This window comes from Hyaena hyaena, unplaced genomic scaffold (genome assembly GCF_003009895.1).
Source record: "Hyaena hyaena isolate Hyena2069 unplaced genomic scaffold, ASM300989v1 scaffold_379, whole genome shotgun sequence".
Classification (NCBI taxonomy): Eukaryota; Metazoa; Chordata; class Mammalia; order Carnivora; family Hyaenidae; genus Hyaena; species Hyaena hyaena.
The window spans coordinates 640,680-663,057 of record NW_024081011.1 but is presented as its reverse complement, the minus strand read 5'-3'; the positions used below and the strand labels follow the sequence as shown (position 1 = coordinate 663,057).

At 42.9% G+C, this 22,378-nt stretch overlaps 1 protein-coding gene and 1 pseudogene across 4 annotated transcripts in view; both read left to right on the top strand.

Annotated features, from left to right (window-relative positions):
• The first annotated feature begins 899 nt into the window (after positions 1–899).
• The window catches only part of RBM20 (RNA binding motif protein 20), a 188,191-nt gene continuing 166,712 nt past the window's right edge, over positions 900–22,378 (top strand). For all 4 annotated transcript variants that reach the window (XM_039250732.1, XM_039250729.1, XM_039250731.1 and 1 more), the window contains exon 1: positions 900–1,130. In XM_039250732.1, coding sequence (XP_039106663.1) covers positions 946–1,130 — 185 coding nt within the window. In that variant the 5' untranslated portion in view covers positions 900–945. The remainder of the gene's footprint in view (positions 1,131–22,378) is intronic.
• Positions 16,654–17,472, top strand: LOC120244305 (annotated as a pseudogene).

Here is a 22,378-nt window from a genome sequence, read left to right as displayed (position 1 = left end):
AGCGACCAGAGCCACAGAGGCAGCGATGGGGGCGGCGCGAGGTCGGCGAACTCTCTCCTTTTCATCCTTTACATTTCTGCTGAGATCTCCTCCATAAATAACAAGAATAAAACGTGTACTTGGTTTTGTCTCTGCGCTCCCGGGATCGTAGCGGGGGAAAAAATGAAGAGAAACCACGGCGGCCCCACCGGCTGCTTCTGGAGACCCCTGAAATCAGCTGGAACTGCCCCTGTGGAGAGCCCTCGGGCCTGGTCCTCTAAGACCCGAGGTTCGACGTCCCACCGCACTGGGGGTGGGTCCGGGTGTGGGGCCCTTCGGACGAGGGTGTCGCTGGCAGGGCTCCAGGCGCCGGAAGGTGCCAAGCCCCGCTCACTCCGCACTGGCGATGCGCGCGGACGCCCCGGGCGCGCTCCGTCCGGCCCGCTTGGCAGGGGCGCGCGAGGCAGCGCGCGCGGTCCCCGGGGACAACCCCGAGGCGGCCGAGCTCCGGGCGGAGGCGAGAGCGCGGCGGCCCGCGAACGGCCGGGGTGCGTCTCGCCGCCTCAGGGGTAGCGCTGCGCTGCGGAGAGCCGGGCCGGCGGTCCTGAGGGCGCACGCGGGCGGTTGGCGCGCGCCGCGCCCGGGGGTCCAGCGCAGAGCTCCGCGGCTCACCTGGCCGCTCCCGGGGGCCGAGCGGCTCCTGCGGGACCGGGAGACGCCCCCCGCCCCCGCCCCCGCCCCCGCGTGGCCCGGCTGGGCTGCCGCGAGCCGCGGGCGGAGGCGGAGGAGGCGGAGGAGGCGGCGCCGCGCGGACTGCCTCCTCCCCGCCCCTCGCGTCTCCTCCCCGCGCCACCGGGAAGGACAAGGGGACTGGGCACGGGGACCCCGGCCAGTGAGCGCCCGTGCCCCGGGGCCGCCCTTTGCGCGCGCTCTGTCGCCTGGAGCCCGGGGCCGGCCTCGCCTCCCATGGTGCTGGCCGCAGCCATGAGCCAGGACGCGGATCCCAGCGGCCCGGAGCAACCCGACAGAGATGCCCGCAGCGTGCCGGGTGCTCCCGCGCCCCCCGCGGCCCCCGCGCCCACAGGCCCGCGAGGGATGCCGCCGCCGCCGCCGCCGCCGCCCCCGGCCGGCCTGCCGCAGATCATCCAAAAGTAAGAGGAGGGAAGGGGAGCGGGGACCCGGGCGCGCTGAGGCTGCATCTCCCTCGTCGCCGCTGAACTCCGCGCGGCCGCCTTGCGCTTGAAGTTTCCGTGTCCTCTCTCTGCGCAGAGTCGGGGTCATTCCGGCTGTTCCTGAGGTTGGGGATAGGGAAGCCAGTTATCTGGGGGATAATAGGTTTGTTTTTCCTTATCCCTTTTTTATATTCAGGGGCGTTCCTGGATGTTTTGAACGAAAATAGCTCAAGTTGGGGGGAAATGGCCCAGAGACTCTAGTTCATCCCTGTGGTCCCAAGAGGCCGCTGGAGTGTGCGGGGAGCCGTGCGTGAGTGTGTGCGCGCCGGTGAGGGTGTGTAAGGAAAATGCCGCCACCGAGCAGCCGCCCATCATGGTGCCCCTGGAGTAGTCCGCGGTGGCACTGGGTGGAAAAGATGGTGAGGGTTTGTAAACAACACGTTTTGTTTTGCCCTGAAAGAAGTGTTGACGCTTTTCAAGAAGGCCCTTGAGAAGAGCGCGTAGCCACGCCACCGTTTTGCATGAATGTTACCATCTTGCGATTCGGGTGCTGTGCGAATCTTACAACTGGTGAGTAGGTTGGGGTGGCCCCCGGGCTCAGAGAAGGTCTGTTCAGCCCAGCCTTTGGGGGCGCAGCAGCAGAACGCGGAGATTTTATTAGTTCTTTCGAGATTTTGTTGGACAGTTGAAGGCCTAGAATGTTGGTTTGTTTGAAGGATCTTTATCCTCCTGGAGGCTTTCCTCAGCTTGTCCTGAAGTCAAGACGGGTTTAAAAAATGTAGAGGAGTCGGAGTGATGAGTGAAACTGACGATCTGACGATTCGGGAGGGAGGCTCCCACGTACAGAGAAGTCAACCTTGTGGAACAGAGCGGGCGCTGCTGTGTTGATGCTTTGAGTTACACAAACCTGTGAAAATGCAGTGAGAGAAATAACCAGCGATGGGGCGCAAGGGGAAGTAAATGGCATTTTAATTATTGTTTGAAAGATTGACTTTAGGAAGAATAGTGAAAATTCAAGTTTGACAGCAGAAGACGTTGGTCTCATATTTCAGAACAAAATGGTTCCCCTTTTCTGCCTGGTGGAATCCTAAAGTTCCATTAGTGACAACTTTTTGCTTTAATTCGATTTTATCTGACTTTCAACTACTAACAAGATGGTAACTACTTGAACATGAAAATGAGTTACACTATTTTTGTTCCGATGCTGCAAATTATTTCAGCTAGGATTTAACTAAATGTGATTGACAGTTTAGGTACATCATTACTTACAATTTATCTTTAGTTCTTACTATAAATATAAACCAACAGAGAAAGAGATGTTTAAAGCAAAAGTTCGTTTACTAAAAAAAAAAAAAAAAAAAAATAACTAATTGACCAGTTATTAACTGGAAAACATCTAATGTGCTTATTACCAGAAATGTCTTGTGGCTTGAGATTAGGCTACACATTAGATTTATTGAGTTTGCTTTGGTATTGTAATCACCGTGTGTTTTCCTATCACTTAAATAGGACAAAAAACTAGGAATTTTATGTTCACAGAAATATCTTTGTAGATCGGTGTCTGATTTACCCTGGAAAATTCTATCTCTGAAATATGTTACTGTGAGAGATAAGAACTTTTCAAAGGTGAACTCCTTCTGCTAACAGTCCAGGATGGGAACTTCAAGAAGAGCCTAATGGCCCTGCCTTGTTTTGCATTGGTGACAGATTAGTGTTCAAGGGGCCAGGTTCAAGGCTGGTGATTGTGCCCATGGGAATGGATGTTTATGGGCTTAGGTTTCAAAAACTTTTTTAATAAGGATGATTTGAGGTTTGCTCCCCTCAGAACCCACTGAAATTGCGCTGGAACCAGGCATAACATGGCAAATGCTTTGCAGGTCCATCTTTAATGCGCTGAAACTTGAGCAGGTTATTTTGAAACTACATTTGCATAATTTAATCTGAGCAACCATTTTTATGTAGTTATGAGGGGCCGTTTGCATCAGCCATCTTTGAGAAAACGCAGTGGGGAGATTGCCCTCCTCCGCAAAAGCGGTGGCAACGTCTTGACTGAAAATTTTGTGAGCTAGAGCTTCGGATGAACTTCTTCTAGTGGATGGCCTATTAAATACATTTTATTGGGGAACCTTTGTTTATTCTAGGCATTCTAGTGGGGTCATTATGTAATTTGAAAGAGGAGAAGTTTTGAGCTCTTTCATAATGATGAAGATCATATCCATGTTATTTGTGTGCATAGCGTGTAAGGATTACAATAATTTTTTTTTTTTTTTACTTCTAATGTCTGTGTTTGGTGATTTTCATTTATATCAGCTTGCGTTTTGGATAAAGTCAAGGACTTTGGTAAACTAATAGTCATGATCATAATAAAAGCCTGTTCCTATTCATGTGTGTCATATTTGGTCTTAAGAGAAATGTTGTTTCTATAAGTAGCTGAAGACATGAGGTGTGACGTTGAATAATGAGACTGATTTTGATACTTGTTTTATGGAAGCGGGACTCGGTACTCAGGACGATTGCAATGAAAGTTAATTTCTGTAGCGTGCTTTTGTTCTAGTCAGGTGTATTTAGTTTTCTTATTACTGCATTCTTAGCTTCAGTCAAGGATTGCCCATGACCTTTCTGCTCATATTAACCCCTGACTCCTGGCCCATATTGGCATCACCTGTAAACATCATCATCCATGTTTAGACATACAACTAGTATCTCGTAAGATCTTTGTTTTAAACTTGCATTCTCAAAGTTGGCCAATGCAGAGACAGTATTGCATAAAATGTAAAGAAACATTATGTTAAACCGTTGGGGCTTTATAAAGAAAAAATACAGATAACAACTTAGACGATTTAGGATGAGTTTAGGAAGTCAGAATAATTTGACGACTTAAGATATGTATATTCTCCATATTAGGAGAAGACAACATTGACTGCTGTGTGTTGGTGAAGGTTTTACAAGGACTTATCTCCTTAATCATTCACAACATTTTATTTCCAAAAGTGTTTTATGTGTTAATTTTGTGCTTTCAAATCAAACCTCATTCTTGATTTACAAGAAGTTATTTATTAACCTGGGTGAACAACGGAAGTTAAAGTTTAGGTTGCAAATTTGAAAACCTTCTTCCCAGTGGAAACAGGGTCTGTGAATTCTGTGTGAAATATTGAAGTCCATTGTCAGATGCAACTATACCGTGTCACTAATCATGGCGAAAATTAACCAAAGAAGCACACACACCTTCTGTGAGGTGAACACGTACGCAGTTTTCCTAAATTACTTGACTTGCAGCAAAATATTACTTACTTTTTAATGCATGACATCAGTTTGTACATTTGAGTACAGATGAGTTATTTTCTTTCCTTTCCAGATTATTTTGATAAGCGATGACTAAAAATCAATTATAAAAATAGAAAAGGTTTTGGTTTAGCATTTGATAACTAGTGTTCCCTACATGCATAAATCCAGCTTTGGTTTCTAAAGTTTATGTAGTCTTCTGCATAGTGTTAGGACCCTGGCTGACTGTTTTCAGAGGAAAGGTGCCCCTGATTCAGTACAGGAAATGTTATAAGTCGTTATTCTATTTGCAGAGAATTTTACAGACATTTTGCATTTGGAAGGATCTCCAGGTAACTCTTAGGGAGCAGCGTGTCGGCAAGTTGTGTGTGATGTCCAGTCACTTTGATGGGCATGCTGACAATTACATCCAGGATCGGGGAGGAAATAAGAATTTGCCCAAAACGGACATTACCTCACACTTACACTTGGTCCTTTTCTGGAAAGAGGGTGGAATTTCTAACATCTGTGCCAGTTTCTAACATCAGTTTGAGTCCATTTTTAGAGAAAACAAGGATACACTTGTAGAAGGAATTTTGAAAATTTTGAACACAATCTTATGCTGCACGTAGGACAAGCATTCAGCAGAAAATATCTGAGAGGATTAAGTGTTTACTCAAAACAGGGAAGGAGAGAGGGAGGGTTCTTAGCATTCTGAAAAGTTTCTTTGCATCTCTAGAAAGGTATTTCTTTTTTCTTAAATTATTTTTTCTTTAGGGTTTGTTGTGATCTGTAGTTTTAGAGAGGAAGTATAGTCATCTAGTTATGAGTTTTTTTCTCCCAAATTGCCAAAGAGCTCAGTATTATGAAATGTAGTACATTATTCCCATTAGTCATGGTAAGTGACTATACATATGGTGTACACAGAGCTAATGCCAGTGCTGTGTGTGTGTGGGGGGGGGAATAAAGAAAAAAATTATCCCGCATTTTATTCTTCTATCCACTTAATTCTCTTGCTACCTTCTTAGCAGCTGATAAAATTAATAATTTTAAAAAGCCCAGATCTGTTGGTTGGAGTGTGTTAAGATCTGATCTGTTAAGATCTTTTTGCCTGTCCTTACAGTCGCCGGGAAAAACCCCACCAGGACTCACAGTGAAATGATCCCCCATTTTCCAGTTTCTCTGTCTTTCTCTGATTTATTTTTCTTGTGGCTGCAGGTTCTTTGACTCCAGTTAAACTAATATTTCTCCCTGCCCCTAACAGCTAATCCTTAAGTAAACAAACTGATACAGCTCACAATTCATAGCACTGATAAACAAGACTCTAAAAAAATGTTAGGAACGGGGGTCTAACCAAGGCATAGAATTAAAATGGACTGAAATAAACACCGAAAGTGAGAATGGAAGAAGCTTGAGATAGTGGAGTTAAAACTGCAGAGAGAAATTGGGATGTAGGCACCCCTCTCCCTTCCTCCACCCTGATCCCTCTGCCAGACAAAAGCTTGAAAGGGTCTCCTGTGTCAGAAAATCCCACTTAATCTGATTTGTATTTCCCGCCACAGTAATTATCTTGTTTAGGATGGTCTAACTGATACGATCTTGTATATTTTAACAGGGAGAGTTGCTGTGGGTCCACAGCTGGTTGTGAGTGACTGGTAGCTGTGTTTAGAATAATGCATTGAAAAGTTTTGCAGAAAGTAGTAAAGTGATCTGTATTCCAGAATCAGGGCAAAGATGGTAACTAGTGGTTTGTAGAAAGGAGCACACGACAGTTCCCTTTCTGGTTAATGAACCTGCCTGAATCTTGCCTGTGTGTGTGATATACTGGAAACCTAATATTACTTGTTCCCACCAGTGAGAAGACTGGGAAAGCCTGACTTTAATTAAAAAGGCACATTTTTGAATTAGGACTGTGAATTTGGTTTCTAACACCACCAACAGGGGTGTTGGTGGTAGGCTGATAATTTGCCTGGCTCAGTGGGTGTTCACTTTAAATTCCACCCAACTAAGGTTTCAGTCTTCACCATTTATAGACAGCAAGTTTCAGTACAAGTTGTCACTGCCAGTTTGAAGAGGAGGTGGAAGGGAAGTCTCCCCCACCCCCAATATTTTGTTTATGTATTTTGCATATGACACACATGCCTACCTAACAGGATAAAGTCTTTACAGTAGCAGAAGTTAGAGCAAAATTAAGTGATCTCCCTCTTTCCTCCGGTTTCTGTTGGATTTTATAAATAAGTCCCCTGATGGTTTACAAGGCAACTTTTCCAACTCGCTGACAGCACATCCGTCAGGGAGATGGTACCTATTGATGTGAACGTACTTTATGAGCAAAAGGAGCCGTTAAACAACTTGCATGGGGATGTGTTAATAGCGTGCAGCTTGGTATGGTGACTAAATATTTCCATGTGTTCAGAAGCAAAAGGCTAGGGGTCATGCATGTGTTCAGGGGTGGTGGTCACCCCATGAAGATAGTTTTCACGCCACTTTTCCCTTCTTTAATGTGGGTATTTGCTTTTAGGTTGCACCCGGGCCATGTGCTGCTGCCTTTCTATGTTTCCTGCTTTTCCCTGGAATGACCCATCAGTTCTCAGTGACCACCTCCCCCTCTGGCCCAAACTTGGAAACCTTCACTTACGGCTGTCTGGACATCTTAAATACTTCTCAAAATTTGAAACTTGTCTATAGATTGTCCTCCAAATATGTTTTTGGCTCTTATCAGACCCACCTTTAAACCTGACCTGTTGCCTCATCATGCTAAAGGAGTAGACAGGTCATCTGTACAGTATTTTAAATAGGTTTTAATTTCATTCAGTTACTTCTTTTAGTTTACTTTGAATGCATTAATGACTAAAATCATCTAGGCTCTGCCTGGTGTTGGAGAGTGTAAAATGCACATCTTTGATCTAAATTAATTACTGGCTTTCTGACAAAGAGGACCCAAGAGGAAAAGAAAACCCTGGACTGGGAACGAGTGACCTGGACAAGCCAATTAGCCTTCTTAATCCAGCCTCTCCAGGGGCTGGAAACGATCAATGGCAGTTTCTTTCACGAAAAAAAAAAATTCCTTTCAAGAAAAAAATTATGTGAATCTCCAGGAATATCCTTGAGTGATAAAGTATAAAGTATAAAGTATAAAGAGGAAGTATAAAATGCTTTCTCTCAAGATACATCTGATACAGAATATATCCCATATCAGTTACATTTTAGCCATGGGCATAGGTACATGTTTGTGAGATCGCTCACACATGGAAACAACAATAATTACAAAAAGAAATCAAATATTTCCTCCAACATTTGCAAAGCATATTTAGATCAGTGTTATAATTTTAAGTCAGAAAAGTAGAAATGGCAGTGACCAGGCACATGTTTTATACTCTTTTCTGATCACCAGAAATTTTTTAAAAATAGAAATTATTCTGGAATGTTAATTATTTGGGAGTGTTGGAGTGAATACTTGAATTTGCAAAAAGAGTGCTGTTTTCAATGCAGGAGGCAATATACTTTGGTCTAAATTGGATCGTATTCAACACGGGTAGGTGGGAGTGTGTTTGGTGACGGCATTGTTTTCAGAGGCACAAAATGTAAACAGGACCTGCGCTTTAGTCTCTGGAGCGAGGCTGGGCTGGACTTGGAGTCCGGAACCGTGCGGCGTAGGCCGACGGCTGCGTGGGGCCCAGAGAGTCACCAGGACCTCGCGGCCTGAAAAACACTTCGCGAACAGATCGTGACTGTACAGAAGCAGAGCCTCAGGTTTCTGAGTGGCCTCCTTGAAGAGGCCAAGTGTTTCCAGAGCCTCCCAAGGACTGGTCTCCTTGGGGCCCTGTGTCCTCAGGTCAGGACCAGCAGCGTCATCGATAGACTACAGTTATAGAGAGCCTTTGTTTGACATTTGAAAAAGATAGTTTTTAACCTTCCGCATAAAAGGGGAATGAGTTGTGTGATTAAATCTTGATTTATAGACTTTACGTTATATGCATAATGAGGATGAACACGGGGTAGTTACTGCAGCATTGTTTAGAAGAACAAAAAATTAGAAACCAGCTACATGTTTTCCAGGTAGGAAATAAACCATTGCTTGTACATCATGTACCATTCAGCAATGACAATAATAATGGTGTCGTCAATTTATTCATATGGAATATAATCAGATGGAATGTAATAGGGAATATAGTATTGTTAACTAAATCAAAAATTACAAACAGCAAGTTACAAGGGACGTCACATTTAAAAAAAATATATATGTGAATGTGTGTACAGGTGCCTAAAAGTCCAGAGAAACATTAAACAAATATAAAGATGCTAACAGTAATTCTAACTCTAGGTGATTCAGTATTAGTGTTTTTTAAAAAATACTTTCTACCTTTTTCTGGTGAGGATGCATCAATTTTATTATGAGAAAAAAAAAACCTTTCTATTTTTTAAAAACAAAACCAGGAATAGACATTTCATATTGGTATTGCACCGTCTGTAAGACTGAACTGCCCGTGGAACGCATCCAAGAGCTGCTTTAGCCCAGCACTCCTGTGTTTCTAGATAAGGCAAGTGAGCCTTTTCAGAGAAGGCAAGTGAATTATTCAAGGTCACGCTGCAAGGGCAGTGGTCAGGTTGGCGTAGGAATCCACATCTCTCTGTGTATTGCATTTTCTGCTAGGCTCCCCTTTTGTGTGCCTGGAGATAGAGAAGAGAGAAATGGAGAACATTCATAAACTAGCCATTGATCTATTGGCTCTAGTCTGCTCAGATCCCCTAAAGGGACTTGGGAAGCATCCTTAGGTATGTTACCTTCTCTCTGCTCCCCATCCTCCCCCCCCCCCCCCCCCCCCCCGCCATAGGTTTTTCTGCAAGTGGTGGTAGACTGGCCTCTCTGGAGCATCTCATGCTCTATTCCATCCTGCCAGATGAGCCAGGCATCACATTTTTTTTCTGTCCTTGAAGTATTTGAAAGCAAGTTGCATAACTATAGTTCTGTTACCATAACGAAGGGAATTAGTCTTAAATAATTTTCTCTAATGAACAGTACGTTTTTAACTGTTTCTACTTTCAGAAAAATGTTTCCTATAGCTCTTTTTAAAAATCCCCTGGCTCAGATTCACAAGTGCATTTGTTTATGATGTCTCTTTTATTTATTTAATTTAATTTTATTATTATTTTTAAACATTTTTAAAAATTTATTTCTGAGAGAGAGAGAGAGAGCGAGCAGTGGAGGGTCAGAGAGAGAGGGAGACACAGAATCTGAAACAGGCTCCAGGCTCTGAGCTAGCTGTCAGCACAGAGCCCGATGTGGGGCTCGAACACACAAACCGTGAGATCATGACCTGAGCTGAAGTCGAAGTTGGATCCTTAACCTACTGAGCTGCCTAGGCACCCCTCTGTTGTATCTTTTAATTTGGCAACCCACCTTTTTCTGTTCTTCATCACTGAAGATGCCAGGCTAAGTTGTCTTGTAGAATGAGCCACGATCTGGGCAAGTGTATCATTTCTTCATGGCCAAATTCAGGGTAAGCATTTGGGCGAGGATCTGCAGTGGGTGCTGTGCGTTCCACTGAGTTTGATCTGTTGGTTAACGTCGTCACTGCCAGATCTCTCCATCGTAACAGGACATTTTTTTCTCTTTGTGATTAGTAAGTTGCCTGTGAGAGTGATACTGTGAGACCCTCTAAATATCCTGTTTCCCAACAAACTTTCACCTCGTGGTTTTATCTTTTTTAAAAAAATATATATATTTTTTAAAGTAAGCTTTTTGTCCAACGTGGGACTTGAAGTCATGACCTCAAGATCAAGAGTCGCATAATCTACTGACTGAGCCAGCCAGGTGCCCCTGTGGTTTTTCTCTTTTAATTTCACCATATTTTTTAAAAGCCCCTTCAAGTGGAACTTTAATGATAAATAAGTATCACTTTAGAATTGATTAGTTTGGATACATGGTTCAAATCAGTAGGCCTTGCAAATCTGTGTGCATTGCACAGGCCCCTAGGTATTCTCTAGCGACAGAGTTTTTCTCATCCTGACTTAACTGATGGGCCATTCGCTTCCCACTTAACCTCCAAAGCAGGCATTTTTGTCATGGGCTGCAGTGCTTTTTAATGCTCCTACAGAGAGAATATAAATCCCTCTTCGTGCTAATGGCATGAATGGATGCTAATGTAATTTCTGCTAGTTCACCCGACGATTTCGGCATCCTCTTGAAGCTAAGTCAGCCCTTTACAGAAACCTTTTATCTTCCTGCTCAAAATCACTAGATGAAGCTGACTTTAAAAATGACTGATGACTTGCCCTGGAGCCTAAACTGGGTGAGTCCTGGAGCTGGTCTGTGACTCCCAGTTTGTGCATGCTTTTTAGATTTAAGTTACATAGCTATTTTTGCCTCTTCCCGATTGGTACTCTTCTTTTCATGCACAAAATATGTATGGGTGGGGAATGTGGTGTGGAGTAGTGAAAAGCATCAAGAGCAAGCCTGCTCCATGTTCTAGATTGAGTTTTGCCACCACTCATCCTGAGCCTCAGTGTTCTCATCTATAAAAGGGAACGATAATAAAGTGAGTAACAACTAACATTCATTGGATGCTTCCTGTGTGCTACCAACTGTTCTAAGCACCTCATGTATGCTACATCCATTTAATCATTACATCCGCCCATAATCTTGTGAGGTAAGTGCTGTCATTCTCATTACGCAAATGAGGAACTCAGGAATGCCTGGGTGGCACAGTCCATTGAGCGCTCCACTTGGCTCAGGTCATGATCTTGTGGTTCATGAGGTTGAGCCCCGCGTGGGGCCCTGTGCTGACAGCTCGGAGCCTGGAGCCTGCTTCAGATTCTGTGTCTCCCTCTCTCTCTGTATCCCTTCCCACCTCATGCTTTGTCTCTCTCTTTTAAAAATAAACATTAAAAAAATGAAGAAATCATGTCACAGACTTACAAGGACTCAACAAAGCTAAAAAAATAATATTTATGAAAGAACTAGTAATGTGAGGCTGGGATGAGAAAATGTTTTATAAATTAACGTGATCATATCATCTCTATGTAAATATCTGTGTCCTCAAAATAATTTATAGAAAACTCATCATTTACAAAGAAAATATTATAGAAAAAATGCTGAAATACATCTGAAAGTAGGTTGAATTGAATTTGAGAATAACTGAACATTCCAATTAAAAACATTTTTTTCCTGTTTCTTTTTTCCTTTCTTTCTACTTGTAGCTTTGAGTGTGCCTTTTGGTTTAAAGTGAAATCCATATCCCAATTTAAATTCCACGAGTCAATCTGACTCTGGGATTTGATTTGCTGTCTTACTCTGCTTGTTACGCATGTTAGGCAAGACCTGAATTTGATGCTCACAGAGAGTATATAAACACTTATAATCCTCTCAGCATGTGCTAAAATCATAACAAATACGATAGTTTGATTTGCAAAGAGACTGTCTGCCAAGTTCTACCACACCATTTTTAAACCAATTCAGAAAACCGGGATTCAGCAATGATTAAAGTATCGTAGGCTCCTATTAATAGCAAGAAGAATTCCTGACCTGAAACGTGGCAACATCAAGCTCGCTTAGTCTGCACCAGACACACTTCGTGAATGGTCTTAGCCAACTTTGTTACAAGTGTGCTTTCACTTTAAGACTCTGTTGTATATAAAAACTAGACTTTAATAGAGTCAGTAAATCAGGAAAGGATTGTTTGCTTTTGATCCATGACAATAAAGATCCTTTAAACAGTGAGTTCCTCAGTGTATTTCAAATAAAAATTTAGTAAGTCTATTTAGCAAGTGATGATTTTTAAAATCTTTTGGCTCATCTTACAGAGGTATGAAGTACACTAAGCTGTACATGTTTAAAGCATCGATCACATAATCAAGGCAATAAACATTTTTATTACCCCTGAAAGTTTCTTCATGCCTTGTATAATTTATCTTTTGCTCTTTCTCTTAACCCTCTCCCCTCTCAGGCAGCTACCCATCTGCTTTCCATCACAGTACCTGAGTTTTTGCATTTTCTAGAGTTTTATACAAGTGGAATCATGGTTTTTGTTGTTGTTAGCCTGGTTTCTTTTACTCAATATAATGATTTTTTGGGGAAAAACATTTTTTAATTGTGACAAAATACACATAACATTTACTGTTTATATTTACTGCATAAAAATAAATTAATAAAATTTTAAATTTATTTTTATTATTTTAAAGTTTATTTATTTATTTTGATAGAGAGCAGGCAGGGTAGGAGCAGAGAGAGAGAATTCCAAGCAGGCTCCGCACTGTCAGCACAGAGCCCGATGTGCGGCTCAAACTCACAAACCGCCAAGATCATGACCGGAATCCAGACCAAGAGTCAGACGCTTAACCGACTGAGCCACCCAGGCGCCCCTATTTTTATTATTTATTTATTTGTTTATTTATTTATTTATTTATTTATTTTTAAGGGTTCATTTATTTACTGAGAGAGAGGGAGGAAGGGAGGGGGAGGGAGGGGGAGGGGCAGAGAGATAGAGGCAGACAGAGAATCCCAAGCAGGCTCCATGCTGCCAGCGCAGAGCCCTATGCTGGGTTCAAGCCCACAAACCCGTGAGATCATCACGTGAGCCGAAACCAAGAGCCTGCTGCCTAACTGACTGATCCACCTAGGCACCCCAATTTATTTTTCTTTTTTTAAATTAATCGCTGTGCCCAACGTGGGGCTCAAACTCAACAAGCCTGAGATCAAGAGTCGTATGCTCTCCCAGTGGATCCAGCCAGGCAGCCCCCTTGTGGCTGTTTTAAAGTGTAATTCAGTAGTGTTTGGTACTTTCAGAAGGTTCTGCAACTATTATCACTGTCTAGCCCTAGACCATTTGCATCACCCCAAAAGGAAACCCTGTCTGCACTAAGCAGTTATTCCCCACTCCCTCCCCGCCCCCCCCAGGCTCCCCACAACCACAAATCTGTTTTCTGTCACTATGGATTTGCCTTTTCTGGACATTTCAGATAAATGGAACCATGCTGTATGTGGCCTTTTGAATCAGGCTTTTTTCACTTAAAAATATAATGTTTTTAAGGTTAACCCATCTTATAGCCTATATTAGTACTGTATTCCTTTTTATAATATTCCATTGAATGGAGAAACAACTTTTTATCCATATACTGGTTGGTAGATTTGTTTTTTTTTCTACCTTTTGACTATTGTGAATGGTGCTGCTGTGAACATTTCCCTACAGGTTTTTGCTTGGACTTTGGTTTTTAATTCTTTTGGGTATATATCTGGGAGTGGAATTGCTGAGTCATATGGTAATTCTGTATTTAATTTATTGAGGACCGTCCAAACTATTTCCCAAAGTGACTACACCGTTTTATAGTCCCACCAGCAATGAATGAGTATTCTGATTTCTCCACAACCTTGCCAACACTTGTTATTTTCCTTTTTTTTTTTAAACTACAGCCATCCTAGTGGTTATAAAGTGGTATCTCATTGTGATTTTTGTTTGTATTTCCCTAATGACTAATGATGTTGAACATCTTCTCTTGTGCAACAAAACCATTTGTATATCTCCTTTACAGAAATGTCTATTCAAATCCTTTGTCCACTTAAAAATTTAATTGTTTATCTTTTTTTGTGTGAAATTGTGAGGGTCCTTCATAAATTCTGGTTACTAGACCTTTGTCAGATATGTGATTTGCAAATATATTTTCTCCCACTCTGTTTGGTTTCTATCAGCATACAATTTTCAGGTTCATTCTTTTTTTTCTGTTTTTGTTTTGTACATATCAAAAGTTTGGTCCTTTTTATTGTCGAGTAGTATTCCAGTTTATGGATATGCCATAAATTGTTTATCTGTTCACCTGTTGATGTATATTTAGGTTGTTTCCAGGTTTTGGTTCTTACAAATAAAGCTGGTATGAACATACCTTTACAAGTAGTTATGTGCACACATCTTTTAGTTTTCTTGGGTAAATATTTGGTCAAGGATAATTTAACCTTTTAGGAACACAGATACTATACATTTTTGGGTGACAACACCTTTGAATTTTTATTATTGGGTCTTTGAACAGAGCATGTTAAATATCACCCTACAAGATATTTATATATATATTTGGTAAATTTATTTATTTTGAGACAGAGAGAAAGAAAGCATGAGCAAGGGAGGGACAGAGAGAGAGGGAGAGAGGATCCCAAGCAGACTCCACACTGTCAGCACAGGGCCTGAAGTGGAGCTTAAACTCACAAACCTGAGCCACTCAGGTGCCCCAACCCTTCAAGACATTCAAAGAACATGCACTTTAGGGGCACCTGGGTGGCTTAATTGGTTAAGTGTCGGACTTTAGCTCAGGTCATGATCTCACACTTGGTGAGTTCGAGCCCCACATGGGGCTCTGTGCTGTCAGTGTGGAGCCTGCTTAGGATTCTTGGATTCTCTGTCACCTCTCTCTGCCCCTCCCCCACATGTACTCTCTCTCTCAAAAACAAACAAAAAAGAACACGCACTTTTCCATCTTAGTTTTCAGGGTCAGTCACTCATCAGCTTAGTTTCTTTTCTTTTTTTCTTCTATTGATGAATCTTCCCCTAGTCATTTTTCATTTGAGAAATAATTATTACCATGGAAACTGGGACCCAAGATGTATAACATGACAAAACTGCAGAACTTCAAGCTAGGAGGGACCTAGAGACCATCTAATTCAATTCCCTTGTTTTATGGAAGAGAAAACCAGGTCCAGAAGAAAGACCAAGTCACCAAAGGCCATTCAGCCATTAGAGAAATTAAGTGAGCAGAGGAAACTTACATGCCTGTGAGAGTAATTTTAAGTCTCCTAGTGATGAGGTGTCTACAGATGTAACAGTGCCAGGGTTGAGTGAATGACACCATATTCCTGCTGTGGGGTTCACAGGGTACCTTTTCCCTCCTGGCGTGTCCCATTTATTTTTAAATTTTTTTTTTAATGTTTTTTTAATTTATTTCTAGGAGAGAGAGAGACAGTGCAAGCAGGGGAGGGCCAGAGAGAGAGGGAGACACAGAATCTGAAACAGGCTCCAGGCTCTGAGCTGGCAGTCAGCACAGAGCCCGATGCGGGGCTCGAACCCTTGAACCGCGAGATCATGACCTAAGCGAAAGTCGGACGCTTAACCGACTAAGCCACCCAGGCGCCTGGCGTGTCCCATTTAATCCCAGCAAGCTCACGAAGCAGGTAGGTAATGACCAGTAGTTGGGGGTTCCCTAACCAGTGATTGGAGAACCCTGGCTCAGAGCCAGGCCTTCAGTCCCATTCCAACTTGTACGTGTATGTCCTCCTAGTACGTGTATGTCCTCCTTCCTCTCTGGTGAATCTTTCCCGCCTCTAAGCTGACTGCCACTGCCTTCATTCATGCCTCCCAGCTTCTGGGAGTGTCCTCAGATCTTTCTCTTCTCCACACCAGTTCAGCCTTAATCTTGTCTGTTTGCTCAAAGCCCTGCGGTAGCATCTTATTGCCTGTAGGCTGAGATTCAGACTGCTTAGAAGCTCTTTCTGGAACAGCCCCTACTTAGTTGTCCACGTCTGGGCCTAGTGGCCTCCTGGTCTCTCTTCCTCCACCATCTTTTCTCCTCAACTCAAACATTCCTTTCCTGTTTATGGATTCTGCTTAGACCTCATGTCTTCTAGGGAACTGTCCCTGACTCCACACAAGCACATGGGCTGGGTGCTTCTCCTGTGAGGCCTTGTGGCCCCCGCTCTAGCTTTTCCCCCAGATTTACCTCTTGTTGGTCTATCCCTAAAGACCCCAAAAGTCCTTGAGGTTGGGGCCAGTGTCTTCCATCTCAGTACCCTTAGCATCTGGCAGGGACCCTGGCACATAGTTTGTTGAATATGACAGAAGAAGCAAGTTGACAGCAACCTAAGTATAGATCTAATGGACTTTGTGATGAAAAACCCACTCGGGAGGGTCTCATGGGTGAGAACTGATATGGGAGCAAACTTTGGTTTTCTCCAGCTTATGTGTTATTTTGCCCAACTGTCTGAAAAGGCGAGAGGGACACAAAGAGCCTGCCTTTGTGTTTGGAGAAGTGGCATAAGGGGGCACAGACGCAGGAAGTAGAAGCAACCCAAGCTCTGGTCTGGCTCTACCTTCAGGCCACTGTGTTAGCAGAGATAGGGTGCTGAGTCTCTTAGGTCCCACATTTGTTAAAGGGGGTCAGGGTGTAGGCTTGTTATCGGATGTGAGATTTGTTATAACCATCAGGGAGATGACATGGGAACACGCTTTGAGGAGAATAAAGTGCTGAATACACGTGTATCATAATGGGACCAGGCTTCCTCTCCAGCTGGGAACCTGATTACGCCTTTCAAGGTCCAGACCGTTTCCAGGCAGAATTTCTTAATCTTCGATCCAAATAGGAGAAAGGGTAGAAATAACTACTTAGAATACCCCTTGAATCCTGTTGCATCAAAGCTTTCAACAACAGAAATTTCTGGATCACAAAAATCTTGATTTTTTTTTTTAATCTTAAAGTCCCAAGCAAACTCTATGTTTATTTCAAGCAGTTGTTAAAACAACACAGCTGAAGACAACTGTGACACCAAGATAGTTTATCATTATCTTGACATTTGTGATAATGACAGTTTAATGGTCTCAATGATAATTGGGCAGTTGACCAGTGGCAGCTGCAAAAAGGAGTTGCCCATTTGGCCTTTGAACTCACAAACACTTTCTTTTTCCTCTTCCTGGGATGGTGTCAGGAGGCTTCCAGAACACTCCGGTGTCTGACATACTGTCGGAAGCTGTCCTACAATACAGCCTCAGACAAAACTAGGCTGCCCCAAACCCCTGGTAATAGAATTGTTTGCCTTTCCGAGGAGGTTGGGAAAGCATCCGTCCACAAGTGGTGTGTGCCCAGGCCAGCTCCAAGGAGTTCGTGCCGTGAGGCCTAAGGTTCTTATGAGATGAAAAACACACGTTAGTAGGGCCGTGGTGGTTCCATGTGCGCTAAGTGTGTCCGTGACAGGATCAAGCGTGCTTTCCTTATTGAGGAGCAGAAAATCGTTGTGAGAGTGTTGAAGGCACAATCACAGAGTCTAAAAGCTAAATAAACAAATGAAGCTTTTTTGACTAATTAAAAAAAAAAAGGAGTTGCCCAGAGCATAACTTATTGCCCATGATTTCTCGATGAGGCCTACTCTGGCCGCCCTACTAAAATTGCATCCTGCATCTTCCTGTCCAATCTCCCTTACTTGCTTTGTTTTATTTATTTATTTATAAAAAATTTTTTTTAAATGTTTATTTATTATTGAGAGACACAGAGAGACAGAACTGAGCATGGGAGGGGTAGGTAGAGGGGGGAGACACAGAATCTGAAGCAGGCTCCAGGCTCTGAGCTGTCAGCACAGAGCCCGACATGGGGCTCGAACTCACAAACCAGGCGATCATGACCTGAGCTGAAGTTGGATACTCAACCGACTGAGCCACCCAGGTGGCCTGTACTTTGCTTTGTTTTAAACCATAGCACTTTTTCTCTTAATAGATACTCACTCACTATGTTTTTATTGTCTGTGTGTCTTTTACCACCCCACCCGCATCATGTGTCACAGAGCAGAGGGGTTTCATTCAGTGATTTCCCCCCCCCCCACCCCCACCCAACCTAAGGGCAATACATGGCATCTGGAAGCAGCTCAGTGAATATTTGTTTGAATGACTGCATGAACTGTTAAGAATGTCAAGCTTAGACACAGGTACAGTGGCGTTTGTTTAGACAGTGGCATTTGTTTCTTCTCTGAGCCCATCTAAGCTGTGAGCTATATGCGACTCTAACATCTGGGTTTGGTGGTGCAGGAAACTGTAATGAAAATGCAAGACGTGAGAATACCATAGCCTCTGGTCCCATGTCATTCTTGGAAGTAAAAGAAGGTGTGGAACTGGGCCGCTCCTCTTGGCCCCAGGCATCAGTGACTCAGTACTTGTACGACAGGCTGGCTCCGACAGTGGCTGGTCTCACTGGACTCTCTTTGGCAGAGACCCGAGCTGTGCATTTGGTGGGATCTTGATGCTGCATGAAGAACAGGAAGGGCTAGGTCTCATTTGCAGTAGGACGACCACATATGCAGCAACAGGGGATTAGTGCATACATTCAGCTGCATCCTCCCATACAGTGAGGACTATCTCTGTGTGCCAGGATAAGAAATCTCAGAGGGGCGCTTGGGTGCTCAGTTGGTTAAGCATTCGACTCTTGATTTCAGCTCAGGTCATGATCACATGTTTTGTGAGTTTGAGCCCCGTGTCAGGCTCTGTGCTGACTACGAAGAGCCTAATTTGGATTCTCTGTCTCCCTCTCTCTCTTCCCCCACTTGCTCTGTCCCAAAACTAAATAAATATTTAAAAAATAAAGAAATCTCAGGGATATATCAAGGGAAAAAAACAGGGTGTAGAAAAAGCAAATAGTTGCTACCATTTGTGTAAGAAAAGGAAGAATAGGAAAAAATATGTTAAAAAAATACACAGAAAATTATTTCACATAACTTTAAAACACGGTAATTTGATTATATAGCTCTAGTGGAATGTATCTGTGTTTTTTTTTTTTTAATGTTTATTTTTGAGAGAGAGAGACACACACACACATAGCATGAGCAGAGAAGGGACAGAGAGAGAGGGAGACACAGAATCTGAAGCAGGCTCCAGGCTCTGAGCTGTCAGCACAGAGCCTGATGTCGGGCTCAAACCCACAAACCAGTGAGATTATGACCTGAGCCAAAGTTGGACACTTAACCAACTGAGCCACCCAGGCACCCTTCTAGTAGAATGTATCGTAAGTTCAAAACAAATTCCAGATAAATCTTAAACTGTTTTCAGTAATATTGTTAGTAATTATATTGGTATTGCTATTCTGAATAAATATATGTTAAAATAATCAGAAGCCAGTATTTTCAGTATATTAAAAAAGAACAGTGTCATAATTAAAGATGTTAAGTAAAAATCCTGTAATCTTAAATTTGCATTGGAAATGTCAGTTTGAATTCCTGATATATTTTCTCTTTAACAAATAAAAAGTATTTCGTAACTTTGTCCACTGAAAAGCCTAGAAATAATAGCCAACTTAGTAGCAATAAGCACCCATGACATCTGTGTATTTGTGGCCTCTAAATACAACTTCCCACTAAAGAGAACTTTGATCCTCAGAAAAAATGGCTGATTCCAGGTCTGGGACAGGAAATGTATGAGATGTGATAGCAAGCAAAGAAGCTATCAAAGACTGCTTATGTCCTGTCTGAAAGACTCTAGAGCCAAGTTGAATGGCTTCCCAGTGCCCAAATATGGAGCAGTTTGAGCATTAAAGGGTGTAAGTGTAGTGGATGGACATACATTACATAGATTACAGTGTGTCAACTCCCTAGTGAAAAATTCAGTGGTCCTCACTAGGTTGGGGGACCAACTCATTCTGAAAACTGGTCAAGAAAGGGAAAGAATCAGTCCTTTCTTACTGATTGCCTTAGGGTATCCAAACCGTTGATGAGGAAAATTCCTTTTTTATAGGAGAATACTATCTAATAAACACAGAAGGAATTATAGAATTGGAACATCATCATTTTGCATCCTCTAGTGAATAATGCATTTAGACAACATGGATAGTGAATTCCTGCTAAAACATTAGGTGAAGCTGATGGGAAACTTTATAATGGGTGGATCATTCAAACCCACTGATCTTTTTATTTTTTACATTTATTTTTATTTTTGAAAGACAGAGTGAGACAGAGCGTGAGCGGGGGAGGGGCAGAGGCAGAATCCGAAGCAGGCTCCAGGCTCTGAGCAAGCATTCAGCACAGAGCCTGACTCGGGGCTCGAACGCACGAGCTGTGAGATCATGACCTGAGCCAAAGTCGGACACTTAACCCACTCAGCTACTCAGGCGCCTCCCCCCCCCCCCGCCCCGATCATTTTTAACATTAGAAAAAGAAAGACTTCAGGTATCATGTACCCACTGAGGTAATGCAGTAGAAAGTAACAGGCACTATCAAAGGTTAAAACCTGAATTTATCTGTGCCAGGCTTAAGGTCTAACTGCCACGTTTATAGAAAATACAGGGGACAGAGAGACATGTCAAAACAGTACGATGGAGATAAAAATCAACCAGTTGTGAGTGTGGGACATCCTTCATGCCTCAAGACCTGTTTTTTTTTTCCCCCAACAAGTAAATTGCAAGGATAAAAACCGCAAGATGGGTTCCCTATAGATTAAAACAGATTAAATATACTTATCCAGCCTATAATTCAGTCTGTAATCTTTAATCTATAATCTTTATTTGGATCCAGCTCAAAAGATTAAGAAACGCGATTAGATTACTTAGGACACTTGAACATATGAGATATTGAGACTAAAGAATGATTTATTTGTTTATGTATGTATGTATGTTACGTATGTAAGTATGGCTGTGGTAATGATACGGTGATTATGTTAAAAATAAAGTTATAGTTCAGGGCTATATACTAAAATATTTATAGATGAAATAATATCTCTGGGATTGCCTTCCAAACAATAGTGTAGGGGGTGAGAATGGGTAAGGTAGAGACTAAACAAGATTGACCAACAGTTAGTGTTGTTGAAGCTGGGTGATAGGTAAATGAGGTTTTGTTATACTCTTCCCTCTACCTTCGTATAGTTAGAACATGTCCTTAGTAAAAGAAAAAACAAACAAACAAACAAACAAACAACCCACCAGCTCAGTCAGTTGGCCAGTCCTGATTTCAGCTGTCCCCGAATTTAGTTTTGGACTGTAGAGTATGCTCTTGAAATCACATAGCTAGAGACTGGAAAGGCAAGGATGGCAATTCACATGTCTGGCCCCAAAGCGCAAGGTCTTAACATCTGACACTATAGACTTTATGTCTCTCCGTGGCTGAGACTATTGTAGGATTGTTGAGATCGAGGGTGTATAGGTTTTAGTAAGCAGCCACAATATGAACATGGGAAAATGGGTACAAAAGCAAAATAAGAACCAACTCAGAATCAGAACATCAGAGTTGGTCTTCCTTGGAAGGAGGGAACTTACCCAGCTGAAAGAAGAGAGGATGGAAAGATCGTATGTCTCTCACCTAGACCTTGTTGGGCCTTTCCTGGTGCATCCCCTCCCCCTTCCCCCCAACACGTTTTGTATTTAGAGAGACCTGGGTTTAAGTAGCTTGGCCTGTCGCTTACTAACTGTGAGTTTAACTGTTCTGTGCCTTGGTTTCTTTAACCAACCGCATCTGGTTTTGGGGAGGATCACATAAGCTCTTAAGTGTTTATTTAGAAGCATAGAAATTAGAAAGCAGTAGCATAATTAGTTCACAGAGATCCTAAGAATCCTGAAGCTGGGTTGGGGAGTGTGATTTGGAATGCTTTATGGTCTAGTTCACAGAGATCCTAAGAATCCTGAAGCTGGGTTGGGGAGTGTGATTTGGAATGCTTTATGGTCTGGATACCCCTGTCTTGCTTCTCCGGACCTAGCACATTCTCCAGCATTTTCTCCAGGACCTAGGGCAGCCTTACTTAAGTTTGGAATTACCATTTAGCCTCAGTGAGGAGGATCAGGGCTCTAAGGGTGCTAATTTTCCCATCTGGCTTAATAGCCAAAGACAGCTGGAGGGGATCCTTCTTAGGTAGGTCTGTAGAAAAGTCCAGCCGGATAGCAGGAGGCAAACTTTAACTTTGCAATCTTTGAGAGTGGAAGGAAAAGGTGAAATTGCTTGTCCTTTCTGAAGGAAGCACCACGTTTTCTTTCCCTTCTACCCCATTTATCTCAACGCAAACATACTCCCCTTTCGTCACTAAATCTCAATCTCATGGCACACAGGGGACCATCTTGGCAAATGTGGTTCTTTTTGTGAGCCTTTTAAGAGTTCCTGGCAAATACACTTGGTTGAATCACGTGGTCACCTGGGAGGCATTTAGGAGTCACACCTTGTGGTCTTTGATCCCTGGGTGTCCAGCTCACTTTCCCCCACAGCATGTGACCTGTCCGGTTGCTGGGGGCTTGGGTGTGAGTGAGCTGCTGGCCCA